This window comes from Pezoporus wallicus, unplaced genomic scaffold (genome assembly GCF_028554395.1).
Source record: "Pezoporus wallicus isolate ANWC-B61680 ecotype Strahan unplaced genomic scaffold, APGP_CSIRO_Pwel_v1 contig_6814, whole genome shotgun sequence".
Classification (NCBI taxonomy): Eukaryota; Metazoa; Chordata; class Aves; order Psittaciformes; family Psittacidae; genus Pezoporus; species Pezoporus wallicus.
The window spans coordinates 4,210,842-4,226,748 of NW_026639755.1; the positions used below are offsets into that span (position 1 = coordinate 4,210,842).

The window sequence follows — 15,907 nt, forward strand, 5'->3', positions numbered from 1 at the left end:
TGAGGGATTTTAGAAGTCATATTTACTTGGTTCAAATCTAAGGATTTTTTCTTCCATGAATCTGAAACCCTCCACATGCAGGTTTCTGCCCTGTAATCCATCCTTTTTGGAACTGAATGACAAATAGTGCTCTAACACAATTTAACAGAAAATAATAATGGAACTGAGACAAAAAAAAAAGTTATTTCCAAAAAGAAAAGAAAACTGCAGCATACCACGCTAAACCCAAACACCAAAGCAGGAATGTATTTCTGAGCTCCTTTATGCTGCACAAAGACACAATCAGTACCACTACATCTGGGTACACACAGAAGTCAGAGCAAATAGCATAGCAACTCTGCCAGATACTAAGTGATGCTAGATGTCTTTAACTGCATCTAGTAAAAAAACCCATATATTAAAAGTCCATCTACTATCAAAAGGCACTACTGAATTATTTTCACATTGCAATATTTATCAATAGTTGGATCCTTTCCATTGCAGCCTAAAATCTCAACTGAAATTATTGTATATTACCAAAGCACAACCAGAGGTCTGAACCTTAAAGTGAAAAGGACTCTTTACACAGTAATGACAAAATTAGATAATGGCACCACTGATACTATTCCATTAAATAACTTCCCTTAACTGTAAGGGAAGCTACTTTAATGTTCCAAGGGCAGAAACTAGCCAATAAGCAATACAGGCAAAAAAAGCTGCTGTTGCCAATATGCCCTTTCAGACGTGTATATGTATTTATGTGTATATAAATGTATATAATACTTACAAATCTGCAGTATACAGAAACACCAGCCCTCCTTTTCCTGTTTTTACTTCTAGAAAAAAAACCAATGTTCATAACCCTTTCCTTCTCTCCTGGCCCCTTCGACAGAAGGGCATTACTGTATGTCTGTGAAGGATTACTGCAGTCAGTGTTACAGAAGAGAAAACTAAAATACAACCTGCTTGCACAGTATCCCCCATGCAGAAGTGTTCACACAAGCTTCCTTATCTGAGAGAGAAATGTGTTCCTGGGCTAGCCCTTCCTCTTCACACAACAGATATGCTTCTTTGAAGTGAACTTGGTCTTGTTAAACAAGAGCTGTACTTTAAATCCTGGAAGAAACCTTGAGTTTCACTAAGACTCAGGAAGACGGCTGCCTGCACATACACAAGCCAATAATCCATGTAGTTTTAAGCTGTATATTGGTTAGAAATGGCAGAAAAGAAACACAGAACACACTGCAGAAGAGAAAGAAAACCAGAAAGGCTTGTGAAAAGATTTTTCTTAATTTGAGATGCCATTAACTGAAAGTAAATGGCATTAGCTACAAATTACAATACCATCAGAATTGGATATTGAGCATTCAAAATGTTAACAGCAGAAATTTTGTAGAAACCATTAAAATGACTCTCCAGCAGTTGGGGTTTTTTTTTTGTTCCATAGATATGCAGAAAAGCAGACACATAAACACAGAGCTGCTAGAGCTGTAATCAGAAATGGGGAATACTAATATCCATAATCCCTCATCACCAAACCGACAGGCAGAAATTAGCATCCTACTAAAAAAGATACCCGCCCAGCAATCTGGCATAAAAATATCAGCCATAGCACATGGCCTTTTATTTCCTCTCATATGTATTTCATTTGAAAGTAAAAAGAAAAGGCAACAGAAAAACAAAACAAAGTTTGAACTTGTCTGCCTGTCTAAGCCTTGAGTATGCTGCCAGAAGAGATGACCCATGAACGTAAAAACTGCTCTCTACAACTCAATTTCCCCATACGTAACATTGATAACTTAAGCACTTAGTGTTAAACAAGGCCTACATGAGCAAAGCAAACATAAATTCAGTAGCAATACAGAACAGTAAAAACAATTGCCAAATATAAAGTTAAACATTTTTAAGTAATTTGTACTAACAGTCAGTCAACATCATCAGCACATGAGGAGAACTGTCTTAAAATGATACTGTGATACCTCCATGGGTGGTGGTAGACACTAAGGTGCCACAGAACCAACTAAATTTGAAGCAAGTATCACATAAAAAAATACCAGAATTCTTATATTCCCATATTACTGTAATATAGTGTCTCATACCAATCTTATGCCATATTGCACAATTCAGTCTATTCTCTCTCCAGGCTATTGAGCTTCCACTTCTCCCTGAAGCTCAGGCTTGCTATCCACTCTTCTGTCAGGGGGGACAAGGAGCAAGAGTTGTCCTCATTTTTACTTTTCTTATGGCATTACTGTAATACAATCAATTGGCATAGAAAAGATGGCTAAAGAAAGAGAAGGCCAGTGACTCCAACTCAACTTTGCTCTGTAATGAAGAGCACATCTCATAGTCTTTAGTAAGAGATCCTGTTCTTCATTATGAAATGAGACCCATCTACCCATGGTAATTCATGGCAGTATCTTGCTAGCACTACTCACAGTATAAAGTTGATTACAAACATGCCGTGACGTAAAGTGACATCAATTCCCAGTACTTTTCAGAAAGGACCGTTGCTTGTTTTGGCAGATGTAAAGCAAAATAGGAAAAACGTGCTGGGGAAATGTTCTATTTCTAGTCAAAGAAATAACTGAAATACTGGGAAAAGAAATAACATAAAAAAAAAAAACACAAAGAAACCAAAAATACCACCCACCAGACAGATTTTCAACTTTTTTCCTTAAGGTTATTTAAATGTTACCATCAGAGATGTTTTTGCTGTAGTGAAGCAGACCTCACAGTTATAATCAACATTATCTTTTTACAGGAAGAAGCACACAGTTATCTAAATCAGGAATATGTAATTTTCTAAATCTTTGAGGAGAAGGTATGTTTAGATGAAGGAACTACATGATTCCGCATGATTTCCCGCATGATATCCTTGTTTCTAAACTGGAGAGCCATAAATTTGATGGATGGACCACCTGGTGGATAAAGAATTGGCTGGATGTCCACATGGACAGAGTTGCGGTCAACGGCTCAATGTCCAACTGGAGACTGGTAACAAGTACTGCTCCTCATAGCAGCCTTCCAATATCTGAAGGGGGACTACAAGGGTGCTGGAGAGGGACTCTTTGTCAGGGACTGTAGCAATAGGACATGGGGTAATGGGTTTAAACCTAAACAGGGGAAGTTCAGGTTACATATAAGGAAGTTCTTTACTGTGAGGGTGGTGAGGCACTGGAACAGGTTGCCCAAAGAAGTGGCAAATGCTCCATCCCTGGCGATGTTCAAGGCCAGGTAAAAGGATGGAGCCTTGGGTGACATGGTTTAGTGTGAGATGTCCCTGCTCAAGGCAGGGGGGTTAGAATGATCTTCAGGTTCTTTCCAACCCTAACCATTCTATGATTCTATGATCTGTTTTATCTATTATATCAAAATCTGCCTACCCGAGTAGAAAAAGGTTTTTTTCCCCCACTACTTTTTCAGACCATTTTTGCAAGGACAGTTAGCTCCTACAATAGCTGCTGACCTATATCAAATTCATACTGTCAGAAGAGAGAGAGACTAAAACTAGTTTTAATTCATTCACTTCACCTGTTCTCAAAGGCAACAGACAGCTGAGTGGTTGTTGCACTATAACCAGACACAGCGTGTGCTTATTCAGCCAGAGATGAGATGCTGAATGGATGAAGGGAAGAGAAGGAGAAAGATGGTAAGACTTCAGGAACTAGTGACAGATGTCAGAGGATGGAAGAAAAGGTGAGTATATTAGGGAATGTGTTTATTCATTACTACAGTTATATAAATTGTACTTTACTTCCTTTTGGAATTACTATTGAACAACCAATTTTCTAGAAGCATTCAACAATTGCACTCTTCTTAATCCAAAGCCTAATGTTCTGAACACCAGGAACTCTACAAGTAAAACAGGTTGAACATTCCAGTAAGCATTAATTTACCTAACAGGGAATGCAATTTCTTTTTCAAGTTTTTCTTTTGTATATGCTGTGGTAATCCATGGTATAAAGGTAGATTAGGAAGAGAATGCTGACAGATCAGAATTCTTGTCCAGAGGCAAATCCTTACCTCCTTACGATAGCTACCACTCCAGTATCACATTTTACCAAGTTTTATTAACTAAGAAAGAAAATATTATATAGAAGTTCATGAATCTACCTATTCTGTGAGAGAATGGCTCCAAACCTTATAAACTTTAACTTTCTTGTTTTTAAAGGCACGCACTGAAACAAAAGCACATGCCAAATACTATTACAGTAAGCCTTCTTTAATGAGATTTTGCTGATCATGTATCAGCAGCACCACCATGTGTTAAGCAAACAAGACATTTATTGCTGAGGGATTAGTGGTATGACAGAATATAATCAACCACTTACAATTCAAGTAATGAATGTAGGCCTAAATAGTAACAATATTTTTACACCACGTTGCCATGCCAAACTTGCAAAAACCTTTAACCTATCATTCCATTTTGAGTAATATTAGAATCTTAAAGAGTTTAAAAAACCCCACACAACTAATGATTGAGAAATACCCCTGAGAAAGACTACATAAGATCTAATGTCAGATGCAGTGAATGGATTCAGTATATCACCCCATGCAAGTTGGGAAAGAGGGAGGGGAAAAGGGAAAAGGCTTTGCTCACTAGTATGATTCTACGACTGGCATGCATAAATACCTCAGAAATACTGTCAAACTAACTGCAATATTGCTTAGCACTGAAGTTACGTAGCGTTAGTGTTCTTTACACCTATGTTTATCCTACACATCAATACTTCTTTAGAGGATGTATCAAAGGTCAAAATTTACAACATTTCAGACTATTAGGAGAGCATTTCTTAGCATTACTTACACTAACACGGGTTTTCCTGATATCTTCGGGCTGTTTAAAACTTCTATCATGGCTTGCTTCGTTTCTTCCATTCTTGCAATGTCACTGGAATCCACAACAAATATTACACCGTAGGACTCAGCATAGTAATTTCTCCAGATATTTCGAATTCGTTTTCCACCTCCTAAATCAAAGATGGTGACTTCAAAGCGTCCCTGTTTAAGGTCAATCTTGGAAAACCCAACGGTTGGAGCCACGTCTTCAGGAGACTCTGCCAGAGTTCAAAGAAAGGCTTCAGTAAAAAGTGTCCTTAGGTATTTAAAGGGGTTTTTACATTATGATTTGTGTAGCAATATTAATAGTTTAAAGACATGGAGCAAACCAACCCAGTTAAGTGACACCATATTGCTAACCACATAGTTTTTACCTTAATATTTTCCCTCTCCTTAGGTAACTTCAAATTAGCACACTAGTGTATCAACCAGTTACTTCACATTAATTTAGATAAGGGCACTGGGAAGAGGGAGGGGGACAAAAAATTCCATCCTTTTTTAGATTGTCATGCCATATGTTAAAAATCTATAGATTTATATTTAATACTTTTGCTTGCTGTCACCCTTTTCAGAGGGCAAAGAAACACTGTATTTGCCTCACATCACTAAGCTCTCTACTGTAGGGATCTCTCTGTTTTATGTGCTTGGTAGCACAAGGTGAGAGAAACAGATGTAAAATTCAGCTTGTGGACAGGAAGAAATGAGGGCATGGTCAAAAGCACTGAGCTCTGAAGAGCAGTGCAAAAGCTAAATCACCATTAGCCTTCTGCTACCATGTTTCTCTTCTGAAAGAATCCTTTACACACAGCTGTGATGGGCATTTAGGACAGACCCCTTGGCCAGAACAGTGTAAGCCAAGACTCTACCAAGAGAAGGGTCTGGGACCCCCCAGTTGTGAAAAACTACAGCTTCGAAACTCAGCAGACTTAATTCTGAAGAACGATTTGCATTGTGAACCATAAGTATGGGCTCTTACCAAAGAGTACAATGTGAACATAAGGGTTGGTTAAGGCTGAAAGTTATTGATGGTGCTGAATATAAAGGGATATTGCTGAACCATCAGCTCCCATTGTATGGTGAAGTCTCCAATGATGAACAATCTTCAGTGTAAAAATAGGGTCTGCCATGTAAGCTGCAGATCCATTCTGGCAAATATAACTTTGGTAACCATGCTGATTTACCTAGGTTTAAGACACCCAAGCAGACATAACTGCAGCTTCCTCCTATAGTCTGTATGGCTGGTACACAGCCAAAAATACTGGTGTTATCAACCCTGAAGCCTAACTGAAGGTTCTGATCTCTGCAAGCAATGTTAAAAGGGACACCACACTACTACCCTTGAAAAAGATGTAACAGACCACTACCTGGTCTACCTTAGCTCAACATGATGCGCAGTGGCCAACGAGCAGATGTGGAGCTTGCTCTGCTAGTTCTCCTGATCATAAAGCACAAGACTAGGAGTACCTACTTTTTAAGTCACCCTAGGATGATTTATCAGATACCAAAATTCAGGATCGTCACGTTTCAAAGGTAAGATCCCTTCATTCTTTTATCATCTGCAGGTCTTCACAAAATAGGGCCTGTGACACGCTCACTTTGGCAACCACACATGTACCACTTTTGGCAGTACAATCACAATGTTTTCTTTCAACAATATGGGAGGCAGAGATGAATTAAGAGATAAAGCACTATTTAAAGATTTAAATGGTGGAAAATTAGTAATTATACTCTCACTTTCAATGCTCCATGTAGATGATCAACAAATGAATTGCTTACCTCCTTGAATTCCTCGGACTGTAGCAGTTTTACCAGCGTTATCAAGACCCACCATTATTAGTGTCACCTTCCTCCATAAGGAGAAAAAACAAGAAAAAAACAAAAAAGATATTTCAAACCTTTTTTTCCTCTACATAGACATCACTTATATTTTTTTAATACACACGTAGAAAACTTAGCATAAAGTCGTAGAAAGAATAGGCAGCAAAATACAAAGTAGCAGGCATTGCTACAGTTGCGTATCTGGTGTTCAATACATCATAGAATCACAGACTGGTTTGGGTTGGAAGGGACCTTAAAGTTCATCCGAGTTCCAGTCCCCTGCCAAGGGCAGGGACACCTCTCACTGAACTAGGTTGCTCCAAGCCTTGTCCAACCTGGCCTTGAACACTTGAACACAGATGGGGCAGCCACAGCTTCTCAGGGCAACCTGTGCCAGTGCCTCACCACCCTCACAGTATATAGAGTTTATTCCTGCTATCTAAATCTCCCCTCTGTCCAACCATCTGGTAAGAACAACAGACAAAGGCATGAAATGGTACGTCTAATACTGGACTGTGAATTTCAAGTAAGATAACAATTTTGCTCTCAACTTTTATCTGCCTTTTGAAATTTAAGTTCACAGCATTGTAAATTTTATTATTTTTGTAATTTCATTTCCATTCCCCTGTATTTTTGCCATCTCTCTGCCTCAAAGTTGTGCCTGTATTAGGAATTTATTTCTACCTCAACCAGTGCATCTGAACAACACTATACAGTACACAACACTTGTGTAGACAACATCAGATGTTTTAAATAAGTGGCACTGGTACTCATTGTGCCTTTGTTTCAAGCAGGAGCAATCTAAAGTGCAAATGTGTAAAGCAGTGGTGTTAAGTAAGTATTTTATATATGCAAACTGTTATACAGGTTAGAATTGACACCACGATAGGATTTTAAATAAAGCAAGAGGAAAAACATATCTACATATATACCTCAATTGTTCCCCTCATTCACAAAGACTTAAGAGTAGTCAAAAGAATTAACTTCTTTTTATGCCCCTTTAAGTGAAAGAATACTAAACCCATTGTTATTTCTGGACTCCAAGCTGTGATAGCATCATATATGAAGTATAATTTATGATGGTTCTTTCAGAAGAGCCAAAAACCTCTGAGGAAAGAACCTAAAAATTAACAGTAGGATCTTAGAAAATTATACTTTAACAGTAGGCTAAAATCTGAAAAGCCATGGACATTTATAAACTTACAAGTGTCTATAATACATTGGTGATGTTAGAAAGTTATTCAACCCAATATAGTTCTTTGAACAGCATCACCTTCTGTAAAACCTAAATAACGTAGCATTGAAGAAGACAGCAAATCCTTTTACATGACTGTGAAGTCTAAATGAGTGTGGTGCAGCTTTTCTTTCCCTTCCCCATAGTTTGCAAGCAGTTTGAAACAAACTACGTACTACCTGTGCATGTCTGCTAACTGGAGGGAAAAGGATGCAGAATGTCAAAGTAAAAGCTACAGAAACAAACGAGAACAGCAGAATTCCATGGATTTTGCCACAGGATTAAAAAGTCCAAAACAATATTATATAGCAGATAAAATAAAACATAGGTGAAATATAGTTTGGGAAGGTCATTACAGAAACATGAAATACTTTCACATGTTTACCTGACAGGTTCCTGCCACCGTTTTAACCAGCTGCAGCAATTGGCCATTAGACTGAACATCCCTCTTCATTAGCCATCAATAGACACAAAAGCTACAGAAACAATGTGGACAGGCCAGAATAACCCAAGAGAGGCTGCAGAGGTCCAGGCGTTGTCTTGTCACTGCTAGCAAAAAGAAAGAAATGCATAGTTAGCCCTTATGTTTAACCAAGGCAAGCCATTCCCTTAGCAGCAGCCTGTCTATTCACAGTGAGTCATATTCAGTCAGTCCTACGACAGTCTCATGCTTCATCTCCCCCCATTTTACATATCTGGGCAGTAACACAGTACTCATACAAAAAGTAATGCAAGCCTATTGCACACAAGGAAAGCCTGCAAGTTAGAGCAATAAGACACTGATATTCCAGTGCCTGCCTCACTAACACATCCCACAGCTCTGCTGGTTGACAAAAATATAAGGATCAATTTCAAGCACGAGTAAGGCTTGTAAGAACTTTATGGGATAACGCATTAAGAGCAAACAAAGAATGTCCTACCTGTTCAATATAGCTATTTAACTGCTAATTTCTTTTACATGAAGAGATCCCACAACAAGGAAACTGGGTTCTCTAGTGAGTACTTTGAGGAGCTGGCACCTTAATATATAGTAATTGTCAATAAATTAAATCTAAGTACCAAGCACTTCCATAATTTTACAATCCCACTTCCCACATTTCAAGCAGGATAAAGAAACGGAGAATATTGATGTTGCTCTGTGGAACAAACAGCAGGGACAAACTGTGTGATCACATGCATATTTATTGCTTTGTATGCACACTTAAGCTATGAAACAGTAAAGCTTACACAAACCATGCAGTCAAGTGCACAACAATGCAAAAGCTTTAAAGCTCTCTTAATTATTCAGCTACAATAATCCTACTGCGAACAATTGCAGATGTCCAAGTAAAGACGTTCCACCAGCAAGCTTTGGGCAATTTTACTCCAGGAGTTCAAATCCATAACCTCCCTGGTGGATGATGTACCAAGTCTGGCTGTTATTTTCTTCACAGCAGCCAGTATGGTGCTATTCTCTGTATTTTTGGCTAAACCAACACTGATAACCAAGAATATTTTGGCTATTACTGGACAGGATTTGCATAGCACCAAGGCTTTCTCTCTTTCCCACTCTGCCCTGCTCCTCTCTCCCTGCAGCCAGAAGGCTGGTATGGGCAAGAGGCTGGGAGGGGATGCAGCCAGGACAGCCAGCCCCAATTGACAGAGGGTCATTCCATACCATGTGGTGTAGTGCACAGCAAAAATTAGCTCAGGGAAAAGAGGAGGAAGGGGGAATGCTCTTGGTTATTGTGTTTGTCTTCCCAAGGAACCATTAAGTGTGCTGAGGCCCTGCTTTCTTGAAGGTGGCTGAACATCTGCCCAGCGTTCTGCTTAAGCATGCAGTTTCTGCCTTCCCCATTATCTCTATCCATGAGTCTTCTCATTTTCCTGCTATCTTCTCCCCATCTTGTGGGAGACGGGAGTGAGCAAGTCACTGGGTGCATGCTGTTGGGTAGGGGCAACCCACTAGACTCCTTGGTGCTAATGTGGGCCTAAAGATAATGACAGCTTTGATCTGAGCACATTACAGTTGTTAACTGGCAGGCACCTGTGATGGTCACTAGACTTTCTTATTTTACTGCATATTAGAGTCCAGTGCTTGTTAGTAGTTGGAAAAGGTTGTTAAGGTTGCTCCTCCCTTGGGATAAGGCCAAGCTGTTTGTGGGATTATGTTTGCTCAAGTGCATCTGGTGGGTAATGTGGAAGAATGGGGAAATTCAGTTTATAACTCCAGGAGATTTAAACTTGGGAGAAATAACTCATGATTTGAGTCATATGTTACAGGAACAGTATAGCAGGAATCACTTGAACCAAAGGAGGATGAGCCTTGTAAGGAACCACGAGTGTGGTGATGACTCAATTCAAGTGGGTCTTGGCAACTAACAGTCCAACATGCCACCTTACCTTCTGTGAGTGCCCACCTCTAGATATGGAGCCCAAGTCATCAACTGTCCCTATCTGGGGAAGTCGGGGGGCGTTATGGAATAGAGAAATAATATCCATATATATGGCATGGGACAAGGGATGGTGGATAATGACATAGTGATCTCCAAAGAGAAGAGAACCCTTGCAGAAGGAATGTGCTCTATCACCTCAGCTCATAGGCTCATATCATCTTAGATCCCATTCTGATCAGGAGCTTAAGTTAAAACAACTAGATTCATATTAGAGCAGCTGAGATGCAGATAGATGCTCCCTACTGCTAACTTGCTTTCATGAACAGAGTACTAACAGAGAGTACTGACACTTCAGATTACCACAGCAAGTTTCCTAAAGTTTGTTTCTCAACATTCTTTCTTGTTCTTAAAGAAATCCCTTTAATTTTCAATTACAACTAACTCCAATCTAAGATTATAACAACTTTTTACGAGCTGTCACCTCCCCAGTCTAGACCAATAAAAGCAGGAAAAAACAGAGGAGCTATCCCTAACAAACATATTTGTCCCTAACAAACCATGATGGTCTAGGCAATTTATGCAGGTAGAAACTAAGAACTCCTCCCATTCTCATAAAGCTGCAGTATTCAAGGATGCCTTTTGTGGATCTGTCATTATTAAATGTCAGAAACAGGTCAGATTTCTTCCTTTCTTCCTGAGCAGGGACAGCAGATACTCTTTAAATATTTTATTGTTCCACAAGAGCACCTGAGAAGAGCTATCCACAGGACAACTTAATGTAAGAGGAACAGAGCTCCTAAAAAGGAGAGCAAGATGATTACTACTATTGAAGTATTAAAATCAGTCTCTGAAGAATCAAACAAAAAGCCCCAACAAACCAAAGAAAACCCCCCAAACCCACATGCAGTATATGGTGCCTCAGCCCACAAGCAGCACCAACAAAGCTAACTTTGAGAACAGCTACACAAGCTAGCTCTGCTGAAAATCAAAATGTAACAGCTCAATGAACAATGCCCTGATAAAAACATAACGCTTTCAGTGCCTGAGCATCATCACAGAACAACATTATACAGATTTGCTGCGCTTGCAAATGGTGACGCAATTGCTCTAAAGCACATATATGGCCCATACCGTTCAAATGGGATTCGTGACATGAAGAAAACTTTGTTGAAGACTAAGGAGCAGAGGATGGCTACGTCAAAGCAGAGGAATCTTGTTTAAAAACGAAACCCTAAATGGGGGTGGGCAGGAGGTGACAAAATTTCCAAAACATTCCACTGTAGGAGGAAAGGGCATTCAACACAGCCGAGAAAATTACGGTAGGGAGGCAAATCACAATGTGTTATGCCATTTTGGAGACACTTGACCTCTGAAACATGTATGGAACACAATGCATGTATTTTATACGTTGCATTAACGACATTCAGAAGTCGTTCCAGATACTGTATCAGTCAGCTTAATTTCTTTATGCTTGTTGAGGCGAAGCAAAACAACATGCCCATAAGCTCAGAAAGATATAAAACTGTAGTTAAGCCAGTATACCGTTTAGGTAGCAGGTCAGCACAAGTGTCAAGGACTAAGAATGTCAAAGATCCCGTTTTTAGGTAAGAAAACAGAAGAAGCGTACTACAGAGACTGAGAAAAACATGACAGATAACTGCATTAACGCTTAATACTCAAGATTAAGATCAGCATCTTACATATATTTAGCAGCCCATATGTTATGTGATCCAAAGTACTGGGTACCAGCAAGTCCAACGTCCAAAGATATCTGATGAATAAGTTTATCTACTTCCATATCAAAGTGGAAAACAAGCACCATTTACACATTTAACTGCCAGAGCTCAGATTAGATGTTCTGCCTTTGGAAGAGTCTTTTTACAGTAGAGATTTTTTTCTGTCATATCATGCTTTCACTTTTTTTAAAGCATAATTAAAGAAACCATTTAAGGCTAACCCTCCTCATAGAATCACAGAATCATAGAATAGTCAGGGTTGGAAAGGACTTAAGATCATCCAGTTCCAACCCCCTGCTGTGGGCAGGGACAACTCACACTAAACGGTACCACCCAAGGCTCTGTACAACCTGGCCTTGAACACCGCCAGGGATGGAGCATTCACAGCCTCCTCTGGGCAACCCATTCCAGTGCCTCATCACCCTAACAGTAAAGAACTTCTTCCTTATATCCAACCTAAACTTCCCCTGTTTAAGTTTTAACCCCTTACCCCTTGTCCTATCACTACAGTCTCTAATGAAGAGTCCCTCCCCAGCATCCCTGTAGGCCCCCTTCAGATACTGGAAGGCTGCTCTGAGGTCTCCATGCAGCCTTCTCCAAGCTGAACAGCCCCAACTTTCTCAGCCTATCCTCATAGGGAGGTGCTCCAGCACCTGTTCATCCTTGTGGCCCTCCTCTGGACTTGTTCCAGCAGTTCCATGTCCTTTTTATGCTGAGGACACCAGAACTGCACACAATACTCCAGGTGAGGTCTCACAAGAGCAGAGTAGAGGGGCAGGATCACCTCCTTCGACCTGCTGGTCACGCTCCTTTTGATGCAGCCCAGGATACGGTTGCTTTCTGGGCTGTGAGCGCACACTGAAGCTGGCTCATGTTCAGTTTCTCATTCACCAATACCCCAAGTCCTTCTCCGCGGGTCTGCTCTGAATCTCTTCTCTGCCCAACCTGTAGCTGTGCCTGGGATTGCTCCGACCCAGGTGTAGGACCTTGTATCAAGAAAATTTTATATATAAAAGAACTTGTAGCTCTAGTATAAAGAAAAGTTACTACGAGACTAGCAGATCAAGTGAGTTTCCACATCTCTTCCTCTGTTTCCAAAAAAAAGCAGCAGCCCTAAAATCCAGTCTTTGTTTTGGGCATGTTTCTTGTGCTTCTCTCTTCCACTATGGGAGTACGCTTTTTGCTCCATAAAATCAGGACTTCGGAGAAAAACTACTCCCTGTTGCTTAAAGCCCTACCACGCAGGCTGCCAACGACCCACAGCCCGAGGCTGCCACTGCGGACACACACCGATGTGTTTTGTACAACGACACTGGAGCGGAGCTGCAAGAAACTCGCCAGCTGAGCAGGGCGACCCCTCCACCGCGGCCACCTCACCCGCCGGGAGATGCCCCAGGCCCTCTCCGGAGACGCGGCCACCCGAAGGCGCAACCCCACCGACCCCGAGCTGCCAACCTCGCCTCGCCTGGCTCCCGCGGCACCCCCGCCCGCCCGCCCGCCGGCCGCGCACGGCGCGTCTGGTAAAGCAAGCCGCGGCGGGGACAGGCCGGAGGCGAGCCTCGCAACCATCCCCCTCACCCCGGTAACCGCGGAGACCGTCATCCTCCATTCCCCCCTTCTCCCCGCTGTAGCCATTACCGATCGCTCAGCCGAGGCCGCGCAGTCCGACCGTTAACTGCTCCGCGCAGCTCCACCGCCACCGCGGACCTGGCGTTGCCCCGGGCGACGGGAGACGGCGGCGGGACGCGGGGCGGAGGCCGCAACGCTCCGCTCGGCTCCGCCGCACCGGGACCGACGCGGCCGCCAATCAGCTATAAGGGGGCGGGGGCAGAGCCCTCCCTCTGGTACCCACGGGTGCGAAGATGCGGGAGCCGCTGCCGTGGAGGATGCCCGCGGCCCCCCGCGGCCCCCTCTGCCGCCGCTCCCCTCCTAGAGCCGGCCCTCGGAACCTCCCGGATGCAGATCAGGAGCGAGCCGCCCGCGCCCCCGCCGCGCTGCCCCCGGCGCCTTGCTGACGCTCCCGCAGGGCAACACCGCCCGGACACGGCCCAGCCTCCCACCCGCCCCGCTGCCCCTCCCTCCCGCCCCCAGAGCTTCCTCTGCCCGTCGCGTAGAGGAGCCGCCGCGCAGTCCCGGTGCCGTGCCCGGTCCTGGCCGCCCCCCCGGTAGCGATGAGCCCGCGGGGCAGGCGGTGCCTCCCGCTGCTGGCGGGCCTGGCGGTGGCCATCGCCCTCGCGGAGGCCGCGACCTGTGAGTGAGGCATGGCGGGGGGGGGAAGGCGAGCAGGGCCGGGAGCGACGGGGCCGAGGCGGGGGCTGGCGCCGGTCCCTGTGGCCCTGGGACGGGGTGCCGCAGGCGGTCGTGGGGCGGCCCTCCTTCCCCGGGTAGGTGCCACTGGAGCGCTTTGATCCCGTCGGGTTTGGCTGCTCGCTGAAAGGCAGCGGTTACTGAATAGGGCAGCCGAGCTGTAACTTGGGGCTGGTCTGAAGCTGTTTGTGGCCGGTCTGAAGCTGTTTGTGGCCGAAGTGCAGGTCTGCAGCTTAGGGGAAAGCGTGCCTTCAGATAGCGCTTGAGTCGCCTAGGAGATAAAAACTGGGTAGATCACGGGCTCAGGAGAGTGGCATTATTGTGGAGTCCAGGCAAGCAGCCCTGCCTGTTGGTTAAGTTCAGACCTACCAGGCTAGGTAAGAACTACTTGCTCTCACATAGAGATAAAAAATAGAATCAAAGCTTATGTCTTTGACACGAAGATGTTTGAGCTTAGTAATGATAGAAGGCTATCTGGAACAAGAAGAGCTGCAGCTCAAAGTAAGGCTGTTTCTGACGTGGTTTGCTAATGATTAAACCGGCAGAAGAAAAAACTAATGTTTACTGTTCAGATGCGTGTTTGAATGCTAGTGATTGTGAGTGTGAAGGGAGCAGCATGGGAAGATGAAAGTTCATTTTATAATTTATTTTTGAACAAGTCCTAAAAATAAATCTTCTGATAAATGTTTTGTAACGTTTTCTCCTGTTTTCATCACATTTTCTGTGCCATTTATCTTGCTCACTGCATATCTTGTCAGTTTAATATGAACAGAGAGAACTTAGAAGTTGTCCTACTCATGCAAAATTTCTGTGGCCCATGTAGTCCAGTTTCCTATCATTGCCTCTGAACATTGCCAGGGATTTCTGTACCAGGGGGAAAAAGCCCAAAGAAACAGACAAAAACCAGAAAGATCTTATAAATGCAGCCTAATTTACCATTCAATCATAAGGGAAAGTTGCTTCTCTGATAGTTCAGCTGCGTTTGGTCCAGCATCCAGGGAGGGACATCTTTTGGATGAGATGGAGGAGAAACAAGCAAACATCAGCAGTTGGGTTGCTTCATTTTGTTGGCTGCATAAAGCTTATGTCACTGATGAGCATTTGGGGAGACTGTAGTTGCTGGAATTAGGGAGCCGATTGCAGTATAGCAGCTGTACAAACAAGACGATGCCACTTTCTACAGTGGTAGGGCATGTACTCCTTATTCAGTTTATAAGGAGCTTCTGGGAGAGAGCACTAGTAGGCTAGAACTGCTTTCCATAACTGGGAAATAAGGTAAGCAGCTGTAAGCTATGTTTAAATAGCCCAGTTGTGGTAGGTTCCTAGTTCCTTCTGCACTACGAAACAGCTGTAAGGAACCATGGAATCTCACCCTTTCCCCACAGTTTTCTTTCTTTTTCAGTAGCATAACTTCTAAACAGGTACTTGATAAGTAATCACTACACAGTGTCTCTACTACAGCTATTGAAATCGTAAGGTTATTGAAGTCCATAGCACTTGAGTGAGTACCAAATGAAGCACACAGCTCATTAAGGGTTAACTATTGGTTTGGCAGGGTCAGGAGTGGGCTGGAGTTTCCGGTAATCAAACTGGCAGCAACAGCAGTCAGGATTACT

General features: G+C 42.9%; 2 protein-coding genes across 7 annotated transcripts in view; one reads left to right on the top strand and one right to left on the bottom strand.

Moving 5' to 3' along the window:
- Nucleotides 1-8,474, bottom strand: part of ARL13B (ADP ribosylation factor like GTPase 13B) — a 34,647-nt gene extending 26,173 nt beyond the window's left edge. For 2 of the 6 annotated variants that reach the window (XM_057416017.1, XM_057416019.1), the window contains exons 1-3: nucleotides 8,259-8,473; nucleotides 6,598-6,664; nucleotides 4,790-5,039 (exon numbers count right to left, since the gene is read on the bottom strand). In XM_057416017.1, coding sequence (XP_057272000.1) covers nucleotides 4,790-5,039; nucleotides 6,598-6,664; nucleotides 8,259-8,327 — 386 coding nt within the window. In that variant the 5' untranslated portion in view covers nucleotides 8,328-8,473. Of the gene's footprint in view, nucleotides 1-4,789; nucleotides 5,040-6,597; nucleotides 6,669-8,258 lie in introns of all 6 variants that reach the window. The other 4 variants (XM_057416020.1, XM_057416022.1, XM_057416018.1 and 1 more) reach the window with 4 other exon arrangements.
- A 5,557-nt stretch (nucleotides 8,475-14,031) lies between these two features.
- PROS1 (protein S) overlaps nucleotides 14,032-15,907 on the top strand; it is a 31,976-nt gene continuing 30,100 nt past the window's right edge. Inside the window, exon 1 of the mRNA XM_057416016.1 lies at nucleotides 14,032-14,234. Within this exon, the coding sequence (XP_057271999.1) occupies nucleotides 14,156-14,234 (79 nt within the window). The 5' untranslated portion in view covers nucleotides 14,032-14,155. The remainder of the gene's footprint in view (nucleotides 14,235-15,907) is intronic.